The sequence below is a fragment of the Bradysia coprophila genome, unplaced genomic scaffold (genome assembly GCF_014529535.1).
Source record: "Bradysia coprophila strain Holo2 unplaced genomic scaffold, BU_Bcop_v1 contig_324, whole genome shotgun sequence".
In the NCBI taxonomy this organism is placed as follows: Eukaryota; Metazoa; Arthropoda; class Insecta; order Diptera; family Sciaridae; genus Bradysia; species Bradysia coprophila.
In genome coordinates this window covers 4,786,703-4,802,540 of record NW_023503584.1, presented here as the reverse complement: position 1 = coordinate 4,802,540, position 15,838 = coordinate 4,786,703, and the positions used below count along the sequence as shown (strand labels likewise).

At 32.3% G+C, this 15,838-nt stretch overlaps 2 protein-coding genes across 10 annotated transcripts in view; one reads left to right on the top strand and one right to left on the bottom strand.

Annotated features, from left to right (window-relative positions):
* LOC119079630 (protein grainyhead) overlaps nt 1-15,838 on the bottom strand; it is a 155,029-nt gene that overhangs the window by 49,767 nt on the left and 89,424 nt on the right. Inside the window, exons 1-2 of one of the 9 annotated variants that reach the window (XM_037187630.1) lie at nt 10,276-10,442; nt 8,804-9,188 (exon numbers count right to left, since the gene is read on the bottom strand). The exons of 5 other annotated variants lie outside the window; for them this stretch is intronic. In XM_037187630.1, the coding sequence (XP_037043525.1) occupies nt 8,804-8,910 (107 nt within the window). In that variant the 5' untranslated portion in view covers nt 8,911-9,188; nt 10,276-10,442. Of the gene's footprint in view, nt 1-8,803; nt 9,189-10,128; nt 10,443-15,838 lie in introns of those variants that run through there. 3 more of the 9 variants (XM_037187632.1, XM_037187634.1, XM_037187633.1) reach the window with 3 other exon arrangements.
* On the top strand, nt 11,060-11,606 carry LOC119079645 (coiled-coil-helix-coiled-coil-helix domain-containing protein 10, mitochondrial-like). Its single transcript, XM_037187670.1, has one exon. It carries the CDS (start codon nt 11,139-11,141, stop codon nt 11,541-11,543), a length of 405 nt encoding a protein of 134 aa, XP_037043565.1. The 5' UTR covers nt 11,060-11,138; the 3' UTR covers nt 11,544-11,606.

Here is a 15,838-nt window from a genome sequence, read left to right as displayed (position 1 = left end):
CCGGAACGGTGTTGGTAACTTAGGAGTTAATTTTTTCTCTCTCGCATCGTCTAATAATTAGTCTGTGTAATTCATTGCACATAAAAAGCGTTTTAACACGCCGAGCGATCCGGCCCATTGCCCCGTAGCGAAGCGGAGGGCCGCAATGCGAGCCGGGCGCCGGAACGGTGTTGGTAACTTAGGTGTTAATTTTTTTTTCTCTTGCATCGTCTAATAATCAAACAGAATAATAGATAGCATATCCTTATTTCTTGCAATCAAATTTTTTATTTTGCACGATCATTTCTTTATTTTTTGTAATCAAATTCGTATAATTGTAGATCATTTCTTATTTCGAGTCGATCATATGTTAGTGGTAAAATTGCATATATTTAGTGATCAAATTCTTATTTTTTGGTGATCAAATTCTATTTTTATTGCTGTCATAAAAAAATTGTGATCATTTCTCTTTTTCTAGTGATCATTTCCTATTTTCTTGTGATCATTTCTTATTAAATAGCTATCACTTTAATTACATGCCTATGAAAAATACTATTCATACCACGGACTAAAAGTCTTTTTTAGCGTCTGAGAAGCTTCCAAACAGAGCCGAAGATACGAAATGTACTGTTTAATTTCTACATTAAATACCTACCAGATGTCCTAAAACATTTTCTTCAATGTTCATTGTCGCAAAAGATTAATGATGTAACTTTTGTTTTAATTTCATTTTGATGCTGAATACAAAACTTTAATCTCAATTTCTTCTTTCCATTCATACAGACAGGATTTACGAATGAATCCAACAAGTCATAACAATAAGGGAGTGCTAAATTTCAACCGATAAAAACCTAGTAGTTCAACATTGTAACCGGCTACGGGCGGCTGTCACCTGTAATCGACAAAAACTTCAGAAATAAATTGTTCTTCTTTTATAAAACAGTTGACAAAAATTGAAGTGAAAGACTTGAAGTGAAAACACTTATATTTAATGAAGTATCAAACCCCTGGCTGATTAAGAACCTAGTTGAGGTTAAACTTCGTTATTTCATTAGAATATTGTTATTTTGAAATCGCTTTTAACATACACGCAACTGCACGTAAACACAAAAGAATCTTATTAACCAAAAACCAATGAGCATTCACGCTACAGCCGCTTAAATTACAGTAAACCATAACAAGCATTTTTTTCTTAACTAACTAATAAACATCATTGTGTATCACCTGAAAATATTTACACCTAATAATATTTGTCGCATAAATCGATGCATCAACCGAAAAGAACCAAAGTAATTTGATCATTTTCTACAACGAAGATTTACGCAACGAAAAATTTTCAAGGAAAAAAAAGTATCTAAAACCTATAAGGGTGATGTTACAACATAATAATAAAAAAAAAATGGAAAAATTAGTCGAGCAAATAGTATCAAATTTCAAAAAGCTAATATTTTGATAGAAAGACAAGAGAATAAATAAAATGTAAGTGGAAATTTATCCACCAAACGAATATAATGTACACAACGTCATTCACGGGTGTCTTAATCTGATGTTAGAAATTCAATTAAATTGTTTTATTCGATGGATTGTTGTATAGAGAAAAACCAATTGAATTTTGGTGAGAAAATGTGGATTTTGAAGTGAAAAAACGTTTTTCTTTAAGTTAACGATGCAAGAAATTTGAGAATTTGCGACATATAATTAAAAAACCATTTTCGTGTAATCGAAAAAAAAGGAAAATGTAGGTTACGACTTTAATTGCATTGCGTATATGCGTTATACCACACAGTGGTGATTATATTTCGAATATAAAAAAATGTTTGAAATGAAAGTCAATGGGGAATGATCAGATTGAATTGACCCCGGGTATATACAAAATAAAACAAAATTTATAATTGACTTTGAAGAGAAACAGGGACGGATAGAGCCGAACGAGGATAAGACCATCAAGATAATGAGTATTATTATACACAGTCATCCTAACTAGCTACATTTATATTTATACAAACAAAACACTAATTAATCGAAAGATTTTCTTTTCAAAAATACAAATTACGACATGTGTGAAATAAGAGCCACCTCAAATTTGTTATATTCTTTGGACAAACACACGAGTCAGTCAATACACGGTAATGATTTTAGAAAATTTAATAATGGCTGGTTATAAAACGTTTGCTTGTCCAGTTTATATGAGTTTGGATTTTGTTAAATGTTTCTAGTCATAAAAGGAAGCTCAAATCATCAATAAAACAACCAAAGACATATCATCAACATCATTCCAATCGTATTCGGTTTGATGTTTAGTTGTCCGCGTATATATACAAACGTTTACATTTTTTTCTCTTCTCGTTAAAAACTTTAAGTCAAATGGGATATAATACACACACTGACCATAAAGTTTTTTTTTTAAATGATTGATCGCATCATGTAACCTTCTAAGTGTTTTTCATACATTTTTAACCTGACTGACAAACTAATAATAATATCTTTTTGTACTGTGTGTGCTTACATAGAGGCACATTTCTTATTAATATTTACGAGTGTTCGCTTATTTAAGTGTAACCATGTAGTATATGTGTTCATACATCATACGAGCGATTACAGCGATAGATTTTATTGCAAAATCTTCAATTATGAATTGAATAATTGTTGCGAAGTTAAGCTGTGTTTTGTTGATAGAATCGAATGAACAAAAATAAAAGGAAAAAAACTCTTTTTTTTTTCTTCGGATTATTGATGGCATGTATGGTACATACCTACCTTGCGAGACTATTCATCAAACAACCCGGAAATCGAAAGTGCATTGAACTGTTTTGTTTTGTTTGTTTTTTCTCTTCGCACATTCGGCATCCCATCCAAATGGTATAATTGAATTAGGGTTGGAATTTAGCACTCTAGGAACAATATCCTGCTGGGTCGCACAGAAACATAAAATATTGTGTGAGAATTAAAATAATTACCTAAAATAGGCAGCAAGGTTATAAATGGTTGTATGCAAATAGTATGAATGGATTCATTCTTTCAAAAAATAATCAAACTTATCGAACGGTTCATGTAGTTTGAACATAAGATGTGTTAGAGTTTTCTTTTGAGCAACACATTGAACTATCAAGGTAAACACCGGACTAATCAAAACAATCATCAAAATAAACAAACAAATAAACCGAATCTACGCACGAACATTATTACCATTTTGAATTGTAAAATTTTTCTTCCATTTTCCCACAACATTATTTTTTTTAACACTTAAAACGTACGGTGCGTGCTTCAGTCATGGAACTACTTGAGTAGTATATTATAATCATTTATTAAGCAATTAAACAATTCATTGTTAAGATAACGATCATAACCTAATCAAGAGTTACATTGTCATTATTTTACAATTAAACTTGAACGTTTCTCATTATATTCATTTTTCTCAAATAAATTTTTATGAAAATGATGATAAATTGTTACATAAAGTTCTAACGCCAGAAATTATAGCAGCTACATGCGATCTTTTTAAATATTTTATTTTATTCAAACTTCCCAACCATTATAACCATCTTTCATCGCGTATGGTAACGTCTCTATACCCATTTTTCGTCCAAATAAAAAGTTTTTGTTTATCTTTTGAAAATAAAGTTTTTGTTATTTTTCTTATATGCATATAATATAACGCGAAACACCTATTGGTTTGTAAGAGATTTGCTAATAAATTATGTATTTAAATATTTATTTTTAATTTACATTTTAATGCTAATGCAACCTTTATGATATTTTTCAAGGTGAAAATTGTGTTACTTAATTCATATAAATTTTTTTTCCTCTTCTCAATAATAAATCGTATAAATCGCGTTTCGTGTGGTACCGTGGTGCGGAACTAACACGCGCGTTTCCCCAATATTATTATATCGAATGTTTCTGTTATTCTGTGTATATTCGACTACCCAAAAAATTTATAAAAATAAAACAATAAAAATCGGTTACTAATACGTCTCTTTTTGGCTGGCACATTTATTACAGTAATTTTAATGGCTTACTCGTGTTTGCTGGAGAATATATGACGAATTATGATATCAATAGAGTGGACACATAGTGATTCTAATCATAGGTTATATCTATAGCCGCAATAAGGTATATTCAAAAAAAAATATGTAACAAGAATCCCGTTGAGCAAATTATATATGATGGATTGACATCGAGACGAGAAAGGTATCAAAAATAGTGTGTAAATGTAGATGATATTTTTTTGGGATTTTAATGATCATGAGCGCCGTGTATTGTGGTTAACCTACTATAATTAACTGTACACCCCTTTGAAAGTAATTTTTCTTTTCAATTTTAATTTTAATAGTTTTTCTTCAGTCTTTTTTTGTTAGAGAGCCTAGAAAACGTTGCATGTGTTTGGTACAAAAGATGATCCAGTTACAGTATACAGTATCTGTTCTCGACCTTAGATTACTTAGATAGAACTTTGGACAACGATGACGAGTCATGCTAAAATCGGCGCTTTTCAGAAAGAATCTCTACAGTGTACTGTTACACAAATTTATGCGAAATATTTAAAAAAAAGTGTGAAATATCACGTGAAATTCTCTCTTTTCGGAGTGTGACATATTTTATGAGTGACTCATGAAGTCTTCATGCAATAACGAATCAATAAACTATCTTAAATTGGATGATATCTGTTTAATCATCTGTTATCATCAGCAAAGACAATAAAAAGCAATGGTCTCTAGCTAGTGCTTCTTTATGTAGCAAAATGTATGTTAAAACCTTTGAAGTAGGAGATTTTATATCAAATTGTTTAAATAATGGAAGTAATAGACTGCATCGTGATACGTCAATCGTTTCTAGAAAGAAAGCAATAAAATTAGCAATCCTTAAATAGTCACCCAATTGTCTAAACGAAAACTCACACTTCCTTAAAAAACAAAAAGAGGTCATCACTCGAATCAAGAATGTTGCACTTAGACCGTCCTTCTTCCGCACAAAGAATGTCCGACGACTTTTAATTTTCAGTTAAGTGAATATTTTCAGAAACGCCAATGCACGGAAAATATTTTCGACTCATAAAAGAGTATCATCTGTGGTGTGTACATCAATAGTCTTTTGTATTTCAAAGTACACTTGAAATGTTTATTATTTCGCTTTGATAACCAAAAATGTACGAGAAAAAATATTCTTGAAATTCTTAATTGAGGTATTGCCTTCGGACATCATACACATTATTTTATATATATATAAGGCCGTAGCGTCGTTCAATTGTTTTTATTGGAAGACGGTGAATTGAATTGAAGTTTTTTTTTTTATTGAATAGCAGAAATTATACAACAATGATTTTGTTTCTCGACATAACTTCCTTTTTTGACGCCAAGAAGTTTCAAGAATATTGTCGAGTCATTTTAAAAACAGTGGTCTCTATATGCATGCACATACAATCGACCGTACCCGTCTGAGAGATACTGGTAATTTTTCAACATACAATTTTACTGAATCGAATTTATTTGGTGTTTCGAAAGGTTCGATATCATTGCAACACATATAAGGTTCCGATAATGAATCGGAGGATAATCAAAAAAGACAAAACCAAATTTTAACGAATTTCTGTGTTCAATAAAATCAAGTCCATTCAGACAGTGTTCAACTCAGACTTCCAAATTTCAATTTGAATAAATTTGAATTTAATTGCCATGGTTCCAACCAAAAAAGTTTGTGAAATTAGAAAACAAGAAAAAAAAATTGAAAAATTACAATTTATTCAGAGACTATCTGAAATTCCATCTAAGCTGTTGATTCCTCACTGTCTAGTCCACATTATAATTGATCAAATTGCTTTTAACGAGAGACACATCTCACTGGTTTGCTGTAAGAAGATACCTCATTCACCTGATACAATAATTTTACAAAGGTAGTTACAAAACCGGATAAAATTACTGTAATTTGCTAAACCATAATAACTAGTTTGGTGAATGGGTATAAAGTGTATGATATTCAAATCAAAATTACAATTACAGCACCAGCGTCTCAATAAAATTGCTCTTCCAGTCCCTTGTGCACGTTTTGAGATTTCATTTTCTCTTTTTTTTTTAATTCGGCGCAACACATGTATCGTTGATATTCGGAAGAAAAAAAAATTGAATCACAAAATAGACCGATAAAAGGGTCCGTTTTTCAACCCTTTATCATATTTACGTCCTAGTGTGTTTCGGTAATGAAATTTGTAAATGTACATTCGGATAAAAACCGTATTTGATTCAGATGCCCCTTACATTTCGTAATAGTCACCAATACATCTTCAACCAAAAAAAAAGAACAAAAGACACCGTGCCTATACGGACCTCTATAATGCTTCTTTCTCGAATACATTTTTATTTTCTATTATTCGTCTATGTTGGACATCTCGCCTGTTTCTTGTCCAATTTAATACGGACATAAAAAGGAAAATACCTCGCGGGCCCATGCATTTCATTGTGTTTTAGGTCTCTCTCTCTTATGGTCTGAAATTTTATTAAAAAAAAAAAATATTTTTCGTTGAATGTTAAACATTTCATACAATCAGTCCATAATAAGAGAATAAGCCGAGAAAAGGGACAAACATTTAAGAAGAAAAAAAAACCTCTGTTTGATGTGATATGTGTGTACATTGCATATACATCTATCTGTATATACAATTATGTGTAGTTTAAAAAACATTTCGTTGGATTTTTCAATGTTTAATGTGTTATGGATGATGGATATTGTGAGATTCTGTCGGCCAAAAAGGGTCAACAAAAACTTAAAGGAAAGTTTTTTTTTTTCGTGTGTATACAACGAAATCGCAGAGTACTTATTATTACCTATCAGACTGATGGGTTGAGATGTGTTGTATGACGGTCATAAAACTTGGGTCATGAGAAAGGAGACTATTATAATAGTATGCATGTTGATATACATTTTGGAACAATCCAAGACGATTTATTAAAGTTTGAATGATTGGTTTCGTTTTTCGTATTTGGATGTATAATTTGTTCGGAGGTAAATTATTATTTAATAATTGTCTAAATCATCCGAACAAACAACAAATTTTGATATGTATAATTAGACGTGACGTTAGAATGTTGGTTTTTTTTTCGTTCGGAAAAGCTAATAATAAAATACGATTCTTGAACGAAAATAAAAAAAAAATTGACAGAGACTCACTATACCAAACATTTTTTTTCTCGAAAAGTAAATATCAAAATTCTCTCAAAATAAATAACGAAAGGAACAGAAAAAAAAATTGAGTTGAAGATGTGTTTGCCAAATCACTTACAAAAGGCATATGAATTCTCCCCACCGCGCACCGGCTATTGTAGAAAATATTTTCTTTTTTCGTGAACGGTTTTAAACTTTAAAAATGTAAATACCTAATATGGAAACGAATTAAAATGTGTTATTTTTCGTATCACTGTGGTATTCAGTTTTGTTTGTACATTTATCAAATTAAATATTTAAATGTTTGTTAATGTGTAAGAACCTACCATACTTAATAAACACAAATTTTTGCTTGGCTAGGTATGGGAATAGAAATTTATTTAAATTTACCTTTGTTTTAGGTGTTAGGGTACCAACTTAATTATTGATGAATGTTAACGAGGAATACAAAAATTTGCTTAGCAAAACAAAAACAAAAAAGGTGATAACCAACTTATTCCAAGCGTCGTTCATAGAAAACGTCCACCGTTTTTTAGAGTGCATCCCTCCCATGACTGCAATTTTCCATTTAATAATATTAGAATTACAGATTTATTGAACTCACACTTTTTTGAACGAAAATATTTTACCGCCGAAATGAACACAGCAAACATTCATTCTAGTACTTATAGTAGCGGGGTGTCACAGTTGTGTAAAAATATTTTCTGTGTTTTTGTCGCGACAAAACAAAAAAAAACTTTTTGCTTTTGCATCGAGTAAAAAGTGTTCAAATATGCCTTGGCGACCATAAGAGACTATGCCCGAATACAATGGAAAGCATAAGAGGTGAGTTTTGAATTTTTTCGTTGAATTTTTGTGATAAAATTTTCCATACATTTTCGGGAGACTGTCCTGTCATTTCCCAATGACGGGCCTTAAGACCTGATGTAGTGAAACAGTCTGACCTGATGTAGTGAAATAGTCTCTGAACGTAAAATCGGGCAAATACAATTAGCCAAGCTCATTACTTTTCACTTTACAGTTTATAAACAATAACACAGCAAGCATGTATTGTGTGTAAACAACCTACAAGACAAAACGTATTAACAAAAACTCTTTACAGACAGCTATATCATCTGTTATCGACAATAACGACAAAACTAAATGATTAGCTCTAGATAACGTCGCCTGTTTCAGCAAAGTACATGCTAAAACAATTGAAGTAATAGATTTTATTCCAGTCGAAAAGTAAAATGTTTCGATATAAAGTAAACTTTACAGCAGAAAAATCATAATCGCGACTTTACTCATGACTGTTAATTCAGACTGGAAAGACTTATTAATTAATCACGTCAGTCGAGTAGCTACAATTCTATAACGACTTGGGACGAGTCACCTTTTCTTCAAGTCGATACTCGCACGGAATCTTCATTAAAATTGTAGTCGCTGTCATCGTTCAAATTTATTGCTAATCGGTTTGTTTGAATCAACGATTTCCGTAATAAAATAAATATGTGGTGAGTGGTGATGGGGAACATCGTGAAAAACATAATTAGCAAAACGTATCGATAACCCCATAAAATCAGTAATTTCTAATTTGAATTTGTCGTGTTCTCATGTGGCTTTCTCGCCTGCATACTTTCAGCGTGTTTTGATCGTAAAACGACCAATTGATAATAATTCAACTCACCATTTCACCATCGAACTGTTCGTTTCAAAATGTGCACTGAATTCATCCATATCATTTTCGAAATTCATTTTTCCCACAGTTAAGTCAGCTAGCAGTGGTTTTTCCATAACTGATATTATTAATGGCACAACGAATGCATTGTCATTCGAAAGATATATTTTCAATGCAAAACTTCGATTTTTATCATTAAGAGATCATCACACTAATTATTTTAAAATACAATGAACACTTGTAGGTATCACTTTAATTCCATTGAGTCACTGTCGATATTATCTTCTTAGCCGTTGTAGAGTATCCTTGGCAACTTTAATTGAATTGTTTTTGGTACTACGTTTTATTGCACATTGAACTTGATTTTTCTAATAATTTTTCTCTCTCTCTCACTCTGTGTACCATTTGGAAGAGAAAAAGTGTCATCAAAATTTCATTAATAAAAATAAACGAAAAGATAAATAAAAATATCCGAAACCAGATATGAAAATTTGAAGTACATTACATGTTGGAAAACTTGAATTAAAAACTCGTTTTTTTTTATAACAAAAAAAAAGTTTATCTTTAGAAACATGTGCATACGAATTGTTGATGTTTGGTGAATTATTACATCAACAATATTTACATAACAATAATGTAATTGATGAGGAACGAAGACTCTCTGTACTGCACACAACAATGCGTTGAGCTAGACTACATAATTAGTGTAAGGTGTTGGAGGGACTATTATTTTTATAACAATGGAGACAGTCAGTCAAGGTTATGTGGATCTAATCTAATTGCTATGGATCGAAAATTTTGATGTTATATGACAAGTGAATCAGATATTGGTCACGCAGTATACTGATACGACAAACGGTAAGTGTAAGGTGAATTCATTACAAGCAGTAAGTGCAAGGTAGATTCAATCTAATGTGAAATTTACAATATAAGCCCCGGTAAGTCCTGAAACCAGGACGTACGAGTAGGATCTTGTTGATTAGGTACATGATGATTCGATCGAAATCTCCGTGTATTTCTATGAAAAACTGAAGATTTAGCGCCAATTGTTTAGCTTCCTTGAAACAATGCTATTGATCATTAAAATCCGAGCTTCTAGTTCGATTTCGAGAGTGTACTATAAGATGCAATATGACAGCGACAGCGGTGGTATTGTATTACTAAACAAAGACCCATGTGAAAAAGCTTATGTCACATCCTTAATTCATAAAATTGATTACATGAAAACGTTAAACGTTTCAATCGAAATCATCACATAAGTTATAACGCTAGACTGTCTCGTCAATAAATGAATTCATTTAAATTTAAATCCAAAGATTGGTCGGATTACCTACATTGAATGCATGTATGTGTCCGATGTCAAACAAATGTCCGAACACACAAAAAAACTCTACGAATTAGAAAAAAAAAATCACACGCTTAAACTCAATGTCCAGACGCACACATGTTTCTATTGTATCATTCAGAAAACACTTTTATACCCGTTTCGAATCTACTCTCTTCGTTTTTTTTACCATCAAAATCCAATTACAAAATGCAATACAAAAAAAATTGTCACATTTGCACGTTATCTGTGCATCCTAAACACACACAAAACTGGTTGCGTTTGTTGTATACCCTCTGAATAGCCGATGCAAACTAAAAACAACTTTAAAATTTTCACATTCAAAGTGACCAAAGAATTGATAGTCTCCGATGAAAGAGGTAAGACCCGTAAGGTATTATATTTCTTTTCTACCTGTTGAATAAAATCCGTAGTTCTATCTGTGTGCGTATCCAATCCGTCACACATGCAATTGAAGCACACATATAAATACAACAACGTGTATGATGAGATGGACTCGAAATTTATATTATGCGGTTTTTGATTATCGTATCGTATGGACACGTTGAGTGTGTATGAATACAAAAAGTGCGGATCGTACTTGCATGCTATAGTTTTGTTTCCTTTGATTTGGTAATATGGGCTATAACAGTACCTAATTCATTAAAATATGCATTCACACATGCTTGTGTTGCTTTCGCTTTGAGATGGACTTAAAGGGTTGTTATGAAATAATAAATAAAAATTTTACAATCTTCGTAAGTGAATGTTGTTTTCGAAATTTAATTTTTAAATGCTCATCGTTCGAATGAGGTTCAGTTCAATGATGATATGTGTTTATATCGGATTTTGCAGGACAATGCGATACAGATAGTACAGATTGTATATGACCTTGTAAGAAATCCAAATTCAAATTTTAGCCTTAAATGTAAAACGTACTGTTGGTAGCAAAGTAGCCCTAACAAATTCTACCTTTAATCAATCATTTGATTCAAATAACAAATTATTTTTTCTGCAAAAATGAGTTCTTCCAACAAAAATCCTCGTGGAAGAAAATCTTCCAATCAACAAAGTCGAAGCTCGACAGACTCACATCCCAAACAACCAGCGAAGCAACCTCAACAAAGCTCCACTCAACCCCCAAAACAACCGGGATTGTTTCAAAGAGTCGCCGAAACAGCGGCTGGCGTTGCAGTTGGATCAACGATCGGAAATCTATTTACCTCTGCCATTTCTGGTCTCTTCGGCCGTTCAAGTTCGGATTCAAAAACTACCCCAAGTTCTAGTTCTGACAGCTCGGAAAAGGTATGCGAAAGAGAAAGATTGAATTTCGTTCATTGTACAGAGAAAGAAAGTGACTTGACGAAATGTGAGGAACTTCAGAAAGAATACAAAGAGTGTCGGGTCAAGTACAATCTTCCGTAGAAACGAAATTTTCAGTGATACGATTTGGATTGAATAAATTTTGGGAGTTTTTTTTTCACTAAAACCCAATTGCAAGTTTTTTCATTTATTGTTCTGTTGGACAACCCTACCTAAGTGAACCCTGTTTTTAAACTTTTATTGTAAGATCCAAATTGACTCCTTTTATCGCAATCAGCGGACTCTTACCCTCTTCTGATGTTCCAATGGCTAACCAAAACGAAGCCAAATGAATCAATGTTTTAATTGTCGATCCTCCTTTCTTAAGAAATTGAAGTCGAAAACGTTATTCCAAAGTTCTCCAAGCTGTACGCTAAGACTAACTTTGCATCTTACATTCACCTTCAAATTTACTCGAAGATCTTTAATATCCCATATCCCATTGAGTTCACACCATAAAGAACAAAGTGCCTTACGCGAGTGTGTGTAATTCATTAAAGTGCGAAATGAACAATTGAAAAGTTGTAAGATAAAATTTAATGTTAATACAGACCGGTACTGCCAAAAGATTTCCGATTGGTTGGCATGTGCCTATGCCTAAGTATCTAAATGTTAATTTCACAAAATGTTGCTTACATGAACATACTTTACCGAACTGGTTTGATTCTGCACAGCCTAGTCAAATTCTGAAAGGACTAACATGTTTCCATTCAATTAACAGTCACTGGCTAACGTCATTCTACGCGATGATGGTCAATGCATGAGTCGTTGAATCCATTTTATTTGCGAAAACAGTATAAAATGATAAATCATTCAGTCCAATATATATATATTGTGTATAAGTGATCGATTGTCGGATAAATTTGTAATATATTTTATCATAATTTAACATCAAACAAAATATCCTATCGAAATTAACAAAATATATACAAAGCGTCGAGGTAAACATGCATGTGAGCCGAGCATAAGCGAATAGATATATATTGCACAATTTTACTATTTGTGTAGATAGTGAAGAATTTGTTTTTCGCCAGTTTTATTAATATTATTTTAACAAAGCTTCAACTTGTTAACTTGCAAATTATTAAAAACAAAATATTATAAATTTTGTGACTAGTTAGCTGGATTGCATGTTGCGTGTTTCTAATACATTACTCAAAGTATTATGTTAGTAGCTAATATGTTGAACAATATTTCAAAAAACTTTATGCATATTATAAGCGCATGTGCAATTTGATTAGCGCAGGACATGTAACAACCTACAACCAGAACGTAATATTTTATATTGAAATAAAAAAAAGGAGGGAAAAAATTTCAAAAATAAAGAAAAGGAAAAAAAGATTTGTGAAAGGTCTGAATAAATTGCATGGGAGTTTAGTATGATACGAATTCATTTTTAAAATTAATTTGGAGGTGATGTGTGTTCTTAAAATTCGCATGAAACGAATGCGCTAATTTCGGTAGATATTTTGTAAATTTCCATTATTAAGTCATCGCTTTCTGAAGTTATTGGCTGTCCTCATTCTGGGACTGAGAAATTCAAACGTCGGCGGTGCTGATGACTTTGACGAATATTAAAAAATTCAGCTTAAGACAATTACAGCTGGATCTGCATTTTGTATGTCAATATCTTCCTGAATAGTTTAATTGGATTAGTTTTGAGACCTCACTAACAGCCTTTTACGACGAATATCAAGTGCAGTCTGGACCAGCGACCTAATGTGACTTCTAAACCCAGCCTCAAAGTATACAAATATTATCTGACTAAACTTAGATGCTAAACGATATCTCGCCTAAATGTAGGCTAGACATCGTTTTTGGCTTCCATCATACGAGTCATTCAGTGGGTACAGAATGGCTTAGTTAACTTTATTGATTACCATTAAAGAAGTACTAGTTTGTCCATCAAACAAACTATATTTTTATCAAAAGAAGTGACAGATTTAACTGTAACCAGGCGATACGCTTGTCGTTTGTGAAATTTCATTTGTGAAAGCTTATCCTGTTAGAGACGGCAAGCATATCACCAGTATTATTATCGGATCTATTACTTCCATTGATCCAAGTATTTTTAATCTATTGATTTCAACTCTTGTACTTCAAGTTTTTTAACATGCATTTTCTATATAAAGGACCATTTTACCTAGAGCTTGTAAATATTTTTTTCGTCGTGATTGATAACAGATGAATAGCCGTATATTAAGATCTGAGCTGTATCACCTTGACAGTTGCATCAATAGTTGCAATACCAATAGTAACACATTTAATAGAGTAAGCTTTAAGTGTATGCTGACCACTCATGAACTCACAATCATTGTATTTCTGCTTCAATATTTAATAAGCTTTGCATAGCAAATCTGAGCCAAAGCATCTTGATCTGGTAATGTCCACAACTATCAACTGGTCTTAACGTTAGACTGTATTATTAACGAATAAATCAGATAACAAAGTCAGTTGCATATAGGATAAATTAGTTTGTCCTTTGACTTCTCTGACCGAAATTTAATGCCCACACTTTGTATGTTTTCAGACGGTGTGATGAATCACTTTGATAAAATTGTTTTTTTTTACCATAATGGTATTCAGTTGGTAGGTCAAGTAAGATTTTTGTTTTAAGTTTCGATTGCTTCATAGCGGGTAGAGGAGACCTAAATTTATGTAAGAAGAAAATTGTTTTTTAATGTTTTCTTTTGGTCAATGTTCCTTATTTTAATTCATTGAATGTGTAAGATCGACATAGTATGGTTTCTTTTCTTTTTAACGCGTCGTCGTGTAGTATAAACATATTATTTTACAAGAGAAATGTCTGTCTGCCTGTCTACCTAATCTGTTACATTGTTAATGCATTTACTTGGTTATTTTTAATTAAGGTCACCATTTGTTAGATAAGGATAAAATAAATGCATCGTGATGGTGTTTTCGTTCGGTGTTTTATTATCATTTCAGAGGACAATGTGACGATAGAAAGGTTTCAATTTGGGTTCGGTTTTGGATTACTTTCAATTTGGAAATTTTATGCGTTGTATCGTGCACGACAAAATATGGCTGTGTTCATTTTTATGTACCGAGTATAGCGGTCGCTGCGGTATGCCGTCAGCTCTATTGGAGCTATAAAATTCTTAAATTAAATGCATAATCCACTCATGCAACCTTTTAGAATGGCTAGTCATCTGTTATCGACAACAAATATAAGCAGTGGGCTCGGGAAAGTGGTCCGTTATAGTTAAATTAATTAATTTACTCAGTTCGGCGATACTTAAGACGCAAGAAGTAATAACAAATTCTCTATTACATGATGAGACGTTTGTCGTTGATATAAAGCTAATAATGAAATGTACTCAACCAGGCCCGAACTGGCCATAGTGAACCGTTTGCTTTTTTACATGCAACAATAAATTTTACCGGCCGCTTCGAGTTCGCCCGATCAGCCGTCAGGTAGCCAGCCAAACCTTGCATTCCACTGTTATTAATTGTTAAAGATAGCGAAAGTTTTCCCAAAATTATATCGCATTAAATAATCTCTGTACCCTAATCTCACCCGATCGTACTGAAGAAATATATGTCAATGAAGTACAGGATTTTGATGAAACATTTATTGTCACAAAGTTCAAATAAATAATCATATAGATTAACTATTGACAGGACATGGACTAATTCCATGACGGAGAAGCTACGACATCAAATAATTTGTTTATTTAGACTTCAGGCAGGGAATGTAGACTATTTCGATTGAGAGTTTTAACTTCATCTTGTCAAAAACAAGTGAATAGAAAGTTAGTAAGAATTCCGTGCGTGTACTGTAGGTACTTAGGACATACAATATACAATCCGAAGTGCGCGATTCTTTGGAAATCCCTTAATCCCTTGGAAATCTTCCGAGAAATCATTCTTCGAAGAAAACGGAATGTATAAATTGTGAGTGGAAGAACAGTTTCTTGCCAATTCTTCGGTTTCCAGGAAATTTGACCTAGTTATCACGACAAAACCTTTTTTTATGCCAGATTAATTAAGTGGTTGAGTCACTAATCAGACATTGCTACGTAAATGTATAGTTAGATCTAAGTGAAAACATATAGTACCATACCAATATCACCTGCCGTAACTATCTTAAATCTTACGTTGCTTTTAATTGATGCTACCAAAGTTTAGTTGAATTTCTTTTTAAAAAGAGTCGTGACACAAAGACCATATAAAGTCTTTCTGTAGCAACAATGTAGTTCAATATCTCTCTTAATTTTACCAGTAAATCTAATAAAGATATAATTATCATGTGTATGCGACTCAGTATCGTGTAGACCACATGCACAAAATGTTGCGCGTCCAAATCCATTAACGTTCCTTCTGGCACCATTCAAAAA

Coding starts and splice junctions, on each gene's coding strand:
- LOC119079645 (XM_037187670.1), top strand. CDS start 11,139: ATGAGTTCTTCCAACAAAAATCCTCGTGGAAGAAAATCTTCCAATCAA.